This window comes from Lactuca sativa, chromosome 2 (genome assembly GCF_002870075.4).
Source record: "Lactuca sativa cultivar Salinas chromosome 2, Lsat_Salinas_v11, whole genome shotgun sequence".
Classification (NCBI taxonomy): Eukaryota; Viridiplantae; Streptophyta; class Magnoliopsida; order Asterales; family Asteraceae; genus Lactuca; species Lactuca sativa.
Window position 1 is genome coordinate 142,262,492 of NC_056624.2, and position 8,551 is coordinate 142,271,042.

The window sequence follows — 8,551 nt, forward strand, 5'->3', positions numbered from 1 at the left end:
GTTTTCTACTTCGAAAATCTACGTGGAAATATTTCAATGACTTTATATTAAACTAAATCAATATTAACAAAACAAAATAGTGATCTTGAACCAAAAGGCTAATAAATAAAAATGCATGCAACACTTTTTGTTGTTTATTGCTTAAAATATACTGTATTTATATTTTTATACAAAGTTTTCTTTATCTTAATATAATTGACATTTGATTAAACGTCAATCATCACACCTACTAAGTGCGACATATATAGATAAATAAAAGATTAAATATTTTGTTGCAGCACTGATGTAAGCCACACTAACATTCATTTTAGAAACCGAACTTTTAAGGATAAAGAATGGTGCGTTAAGAAATAGGGAGTAGACAAAAACGTGTTAAGTAATAAGGATGCAAACACGATATCGACTTTGATATCTTGTTAAATATATATGCAATAAATCGTCTCTCCAAAAGATCAATTATAAAGAAAATTTAGAATTCAACATATATCAACTTATCGATTAAACTCAAATGTCATCTTATAGGCAACATTTCGACGAATTTATATCAACTTAAATCAATATTAACATAACAAAACAATGATCTTGAAACTAAAGGCTAAAAAATAAAAATACATGCAAATCACTATTTGTTGATTATTTAATGTCTTTTTATAGAAAGTTTATATATCTTAAGAGCATATGGTATGAGCAACTTGAAGTGGTGTTATAACAAGAAGCAACAAGAAGAGAGGGTGGTGTTCATGGTGTTATAACACCATGTTAAGAGGAGAGAGAGAGAGAGAGAGAGAGAGAGAGAGAGAGAGAGAGAGAGAGAGAGAAATTGGACAACCAATATAAAATCACATTGCATCTAGTCATGATCACAACAAGAAGCAACACAACTAGATACAACAAGAGGGGGGGTGTTGATGCTTCTTAACGGCGTTGAAGATGCTCCACCTCAACAACAACGAGATGCAACATGATCCATATATACCTTATACTCTAATATAATTGACCTTTGACTAACCATCAATCACCACAGTTACATTTGATTCCATCCCGTTATTTCAAGTATATATATGTTTAACTAATGATATTTAACTACAGAGTTTAATTCGGCACAATGAATTCACAAATACACTTCCGGGACATTTGTTGAAGTGTATACAACTATATAAAGACACTAAAAAACTTAAAGCATCATTCTTACGTAACATAAATTGGAACGACTAATTGGAGTGTTGTGTCGGATCCATGGCTAGGGTTTTCCAACACTATCTTCGTCAATAACATTTGGCTCCTTTTCATATTGATGATGTGCCATGTCATAAGTGGCATGAAGACCAAATAACACATAATATATCAACATAATCACCGTACAAATACCAAACCTTATAAACGCCATATACTCCAATGATCCCATCAAAAACAAATTTGTTGCTATCGAAAGTGCAGGGATCCAAGGAACCAACGGCACTCCCCAGACTTTTGGGGTCCGTTGCTGTGTCAACATCAACGAGATCCCCAGTGTCCCCAAAAACCATAAAGGGACAGTAACGGTGTAACCCACCCAACCACTAGGGTCCAACCCCCAACAAGCCGAAGTCCCTATGGAAGATCCAATTATGATCACCAAAAACCCTACTAATTTCAATAGGCTCGAACGTGGTGTCACCCCTTTTACATAGTACCTCCTCACGATAATTGCAACCGCCATCATCATGAAAACAAAGAGTGTGCTTATGGATAGTAAACTTGCCAATACATCTAAACTTGAAAAGAAAGCAATACAACCACTACAAATGGTGATTAATAAAGTAGCGTTTATTGGAGTTTTTGTTTTAGGGTGGACTAGAGCGAACCATGGTGGGATCATGTGGGCTCGTGCTATATGAGTTATATAACGAGCTTGACCAAGTGCTCCAACCAATAGAACCGTGGTCATACCCTTGAGCGCACCTAGAGCCACCAAATACTTAGCCCACTTCATGCCAACTTTTTCAAATGCAACCGAGTAGGCAGCGTTAGGATCAATATCTGTATATTTCTGCATCATGGATAACGAAAGCGCCATAAGGCAATAAATTATAGTGATGATCGACATAGAACCGAGTAATCCCAGAGGTATGTCCCTTGATGGGTTCTTTGTTTCTTCCGCCATGGTTGCGATTGTATCAAATCCTCCGTAAGCGAAGTATACAATAGCTGCAGCTCTAAAGACACCTTCGGGGCCATGAGGTGCAAAAGGTTTCATGTTTGAAGTGTCGGCATGCATGAACCCTGCGATGATGACGAAGAGGATGACGATGGTGTTGATTGCAGATGCAATCCAGTTAAGTTTCGATGTGTTTTTTGTGCTGCTCACTGCAATGATGGAAGCGATTGCTAGCACGCAAACTGCAATTGGATCCAAGAGGTTGTATCCTTCTGCGAGATTCGTATGTATTCGTAAAGAGTTTGATTCACGGTTGAGAAGACTGGTGAAGTACGACGTCCATGATCGAGCAACCGCTGCACCACCCAGAATGCATTCAAGAAGAATGTTTCCGGCGGTGATGAACGCCGCGAAGTCTCCGAGTTCTACTCTGAGGTATGCAAACGAACCACCAGCCACCGGAATCTCTATAGCGAACTCTGTATAACAGAAAACAGAAAGCATAGCGGAGAGTCCAGAAGCTAAGTAAGATAAGACAATAGCTGATCCAGCGTTGTCGTGGGCTTCCTGTCCGGTAAGAACAAAGATTCCGGCACCGATGACTGCACCAAAACCGAACCACATCAAATCCCACCAGTTGAGGCAGCGTTTCATTTCGTTCTCACTCTGCTTTTTTAGCTTCTCAATCTCGTCGGAATCTTCAGAGCGGCTGAGGAGACGATCTTTGAACCTGGAATAGGTGTGGGACAGGGCGTATCTGTAGGTACTCCAGTCCCGGAAAGATTCCTCCGGGAAGAAATCTTCTTTGCTCCATCTCCAGTAAGATTGTGGATGAATTTTTTGATCCTCCATACTTTGTAATGAAGCAATTTTTTGATTGTAATCGGGTTCTTGGGTCTTTCAATCTTTATGCAATCCATTTCCAATTTTCCATGTTTCATTTATTGGTTTTTGTTTGGTAGTGTCGTGAAGGGCATTTGCCGGAACTGCAATGTTGACTTACAAGAACATCTGTTTCACGTGGTCCCTTTGGGTTTATAAATCGATGTGACAATAGTATATTTTGATTTTTGAACATGTTAATCGACGACTTGGGTGTCAAATGAACAAAACAAAAATAAAATAAATACTCAATATGGATTATATTTCGTAATTAATGAGAAAGAGAAATAAAATAGTAGTATTCAATTATTAAAAGCTCTATTCGTTAAGATTTAAGAACAGCTATTAAACGAAAAAAAAAAACTAAGCTTATTTAACAAAACAAAATATCAACAAACTTTTATTATTAATATATTGATCCTCTTATATCTTTATTATTATTTTTATTTAAAATTTGGGATTAAAAATTAAAAGTGTATTATGGCCGAGTCATCTTACTCATTGTACGATGACAATTGAACTTGTTGTTTAATGTTATCTTTATATTATAATTTCCGTGTATATATATATATATATATATATATATATATATATATATATATATATATATATATATATATATATATATATATATATATATATATATATATATATATATATATATATATATATATGTGAAAACGTTATTTACAATTTTACCGATTTGTCCTTTAAAATATTTTGTGCGTAACTCATGACCAACTATTAACTATTGATGTAATTTATTCAGGAATATAATATCAATAAACACAGAACAATCTTATTCTCCATCGAGTATATATTATATTTTGAGGGTGGAAAGTTCCAAAGTGCCGTTTATGCTACCTGTTTTGTCTAATATAACTGTCTCGGTATGGATTATTTTATGTTGTTTAAAAAATTTAATAAAAATGGTAACGGTACATCAATGACATGCAATGGTCATGATACATCAAGTATTAAGATTTATTAAGATTTATCGTTAGAGCATTTTCGACCTATCTTTATATCGTCATTCCAATTTTCATTCTATCACTACTAGAAATTCAAGCAAAGCCACCGACGTGACGACAAGTTATTGTTAATACCTTTAGCAGCGATATACGAGGCCTTTATCGGCGATAATTGTCGTGATAATGCCTTTATTTGTTGTAATGTATATGTCTTCAACCTCACCTAAACGGCTGAACCTACTCTCTTTTTATTTCATTTTGTTCCAACTATATGGTAATGTTATTCATTTGCACAGAGTTACTACCTCAATTTTGAAAGTCTATACGAAAAACAAAATGAAACATCCTAAAAACACGGTCCCAAAATTTCGTTTTTAAATCATTATTAAAACCATAAACATCATCACTATACTATAAAATCATAAACCATGTATCTCAAAATATCATAATATCAATCAGCATATTGAATCTCATATCAAATGTCAGAGTATATCTCCCAGGCTAGAAAACCATGGTGTGTGTCATACGATCATCCCGAGCCCTTCTCTTTGCTAGCTGAAGTATCTGAAACCAAAACTGAAACTGTAAGCACGAAGCTTACAGAGATCCCCCAAACTATCACATACCATACAAAACACGTATAAAAAAACATAACTCCGGGACTACTCCCAACTGCATCGGGACGAATCCCGACATCGGCTTACCCACCATCGGACTTCTGTCCGGTATTGGGCTCACCCTGGCATCCGACCGCATCGGGCATTGGGCTCACCCTGGCATCGGGATTGCATCGGCACATACATAACATAACCACATAATCTGCATCGGGCTTACCCCGACATCGGACCGAAGCCCGGAACAAATAACATATAACATAATCACATAAATTGCATCGGGCCTGTCCTGACATCGGACCGAAGCCCGGAACATATAACATATAACATATAAACTAGCATATCGGGCTTGCCCCGGAACACATAATACGTGGCATAATGACTAACATACATCGAGCTTGCCCCCACGGCCCAACACGACCCACATCTACTATATCCAATACTTGGCCCAAACCGAGCCCAATAACGCAAAGTCCATAGTCTGAGTGTATGTTGAGCGTACTCTTCTGTACGATGCGTGTACAGCTTGCATGGCTTGTACGTTACGCGTACTGGCGTGTACGCCCAACGTACTCCCCTGATAAGCCATTTTCTTCAAAGTTGCTTAATCCCTTGAGACACAACTTCCAAACTTCAGATCTGAGTCTAATGGCCTAATTTTCTAAATTGTGCTCAACTCTTACAATTGGGCTTTCCTTTCCAACCTTACTAAACCTTAAGCCCTTAACTGACTTCTGCAGGCCCAACAAGGCCCACAGCTACTATGTCTAATACTTGGCCCAAACCGAGCCCAATAACAAAAAGTCCATAATCTGAGTGGACGCTGAGCGTACTCTTCTGTACGCTGCGCGTATAGCTTGCATGGCTTCTGGCGTGTACGCCCAACGTACTCCCCTGATAAGCCATTTTCTTCAAAGTTGCCTAATCCCTTGAGACACAACTTCCAAACTTCAGATATGAGTCTAATAATCCTTCTTAACTTATAAAGTTGATCACTTGGTGGCTTGCACCCCACCAAATGAAATCAAGCTTGGAAAACTAGCAACTATCTTCATAGAAATGGCTAGATCTATTACATAGATCCAAATGGGCCTTAAATATTACAACTTTACTGCTCAAGGGACTCAAATAGCTTCATTGATGGCAACCCTTAGTCCAGAACTAGATTTGCACCATAAAAATCCATTCTTGAAACCAAATAGGGACAATGTCCATGAAAACCTAGATCTATGATGTAGAAGAACCAAGATGAGAACTTTATACTTTAAATAGGCTGGAAATGATGTATAACCTCTGGATCTACAAGTCCTCTTCAATCTCTTGCTTCTTTTCTATACACCTTCTTCTTCAAAAACACCAAAATACTCCTCTAATGGCCATCCAATCTCCAAAATCACTCAAATGAGGGCTAAGGATCGATTTCTAGGGTTTAGAGGGTGGAGGTTGAAGATATTAGGGTTAGGTGTGACAACTCGATATTTCGAATCAATGTAATGACCTAAAAAGTCACGAATTGTAACCTCTTTTGATATAATGAAATTATTGTCAAAAATAAAATATTCAAAAGTCATCTACTTGATTTCATAAATGATAGATATCGTGTCAAGGGTTTCAGAAATATAAAGAACACTAAAATCCGAGTTATAACGAGGAAGTTATGACCAACCTAAGATTCACAGCAAAACCGTCAATACGGTTAAACGTAAAACGAGAAATTTCAATAAAATACTTTTTAGTCTTAGGTATCTAAATGAAAGTTGTAGATATCATTAAACCGTGAACATACATAAAAACAACGCCTAAATCTGACTTCGTACGAGGAAGTTATGATTTTGCGAAGTTTCGGGAAAAGCCTGACAGAAACGGACATCGGATGAAGAAGTTATGGATTTTAAACGGACTTTTCGAGTCCCGGCCTATTAAAATTATATAATTAAAAATAAGTCAAAACTAGCCAACAAAGTCTAAATGAAAGTTGTAGAGTACATTCTCACCTACGCGTGGATATAAAGAAAGCGAAAAACGGAGCTCGTACGCAAAAGTTATGCAATTTAGAAGTTGGAAAAACCATTTACGCAACGCGTAAAGGATTACGCCCCGCGTACCATAGGATAGGAGCTTCGTCCCATCGGCCAAAGGCTCTCCCATCGGACCTCCCATCCGAAGTGTGTCATGCATGACGTCCGATACGCCCAACAAAACTCGGAGGTACGCCCAGCGTACCGAGGGTTTCCAACCCCTATAAAAGGGATGCGAGGGTTCCGGGCATTATTGCTCATTTTCTCTCCTTCTCTTGCGTTTTTACCCCGTTTTGCGTGCAAGAAATATCCCGAAGCCCCGGTCTTCGCATCCAAGTTACGAAGGAAGTTTTTACACTCCCCAGATTCCCGAGAATCCCGAGAAATCCGCTTTCTCCTGTCAAAGTTCTGCTCGGTTTTCGTCTCCCTTTCTTCAATCTATCAAGTGAGTTCATACCCCTATAACTACGTTTTCAAATGCTTTTATACACTTTTTTTTTTGGGGGGGGGGGGGAGGGAATACAAGTAAACACACGATTATTCTTGTGTGAAAAACATCAATCTTTTGCTATACCTTTTGTTATAATCAATCATATGTGATTTATAACTATCATACGAAAACGTTCACATACAACATATCACGAGAACACTTTGTCCTTTTGGAATAAAAGATGTTGTTATATAAATGTCAAACACTTTATTTACATACTACAAGTACTATATTAAGGAAATACTTTCACATACAAGAACAAATGGACTTTTCATATCTAAATCTATTTAATACTAAGTTTTGTGAGACATCCTAGCTTGAGGTCGTGGGTTGTGTAGTTAACCTCATGTGTCTTCAGCTGTCTCGAGGCATAGGCTATAACCTTACCTCGCTGCATCAGAACACATCCGAGTCCTTGATTGGATGCATCGCAATAGACAATGAAGTCTTCTATTCCTTCGGGAAGGGATAGTATCGAGGCGGTGCACAAGGCTCGTTTGAGCGTTTGGAACGCTCTTTCCTGTTTCCCCTCCCAGTCGAAGGCCACGCCTTTCTGTGTCAGGGTTGTAAGAGGTTTCGCTATGCTGGAGAAGTTCCGAATGAATCTGCGATAGTAGCCAGCTAGACCTAGAAATTGACGAATTTCAGTAGGTGTCTTTGGTGCTGACCAGTTCTCGATGGCCTTAATTTTGGAAGGGTCCACGTGTATACCTTCTTCGCTAACCACATGGCCCAAAAATTCGACTCGCCGAATCCAAAATTCGCACTTCGAGAATTTTGCGTATAGCTTCTCTGCACGCAATGTTTCTAAGATTGTTCGGAGATGTTGACCATGCTCCTCCTTACTTCGAGAGTAGATTAGTATGTCATCAATGAAGACAATGACGAACTGATCCAAGTAAGGACGACACACCCTATTCATCAGATCCATGAATACTGCGGGCGCGTTAGTTAATCCGAATGGTATCACTACAAATTCGTAGTGCCCATAACGAGTTCGGAAGGCTGTCCTTGGAACATCTTCCTCTAACACTCGTAGTTGGTGGTATCCGGATCGCAGATCTATCTTCGAGAAGTAGTTGGCTCCTTGAAGTTGATCAAATAAATCGTCAATGCGGGGCAAGGGATAACGATTTTTAATGGTAAGTTTGTTGAGTTCTCTATAGTCGATGCACATGCGAAACGATCCATCTTTCTTCTTGACGAACAAGACCGGTGCTCCCCATGGTGAGAAGCTTGGTCGTATGAATCCCTTCTTGAGAAGTTCGTTAAGTTGACTGGAAAGTTCCTGCATTTCAGCCGGTGCAAGACGATAAGGAGATTTGGCTACGGGGGTAGCCCCTGGCACTAAGTCGATTCTGAACTCGACTTGGCGTTGTGGTGGTAAACCGGGAAGTTCTTCTGGGAATATGTCGGGAAAGTCGCGTACTTACGGGATT

At 38.6% G+C, this 8,551-nt stretch overlaps 1 protein-coding gene across 1 annotated transcript; it reads right to left on the minus strand.

Moving 5' to 3' along the window:
• Positions 1-847: 847 nt before the first annotated feature.
• On the minus strand, positions 848-3,083 carry LOC111887821 (cationic amino acid transporter 5). The gene has a single exon (XM_023883970.3). The coding sequence runs from the start codon at positions 2,987-2,989 to the stop codon at positions 1,241-1,243; it is 1,749 nt and encodes a 582-aa protein (XP_023739738.1). The 5' UTR covers positions 2,990-3,083; the 3' UTR covers positions 848-1,240.
• Between the last annotated feature and the right edge of the window lie 5,468 nt (positions 3,084-8,551).

What these genes read in the sequence shown, in the direction of transcription:
- LOC111887821 (XM_023883970.3), bottom strand. Translation starts at nt 2,989, where the DNA reads ATGGAGGATCAAAAAATTCATCCACAATCTTACTGGAGATGGAGCAAA.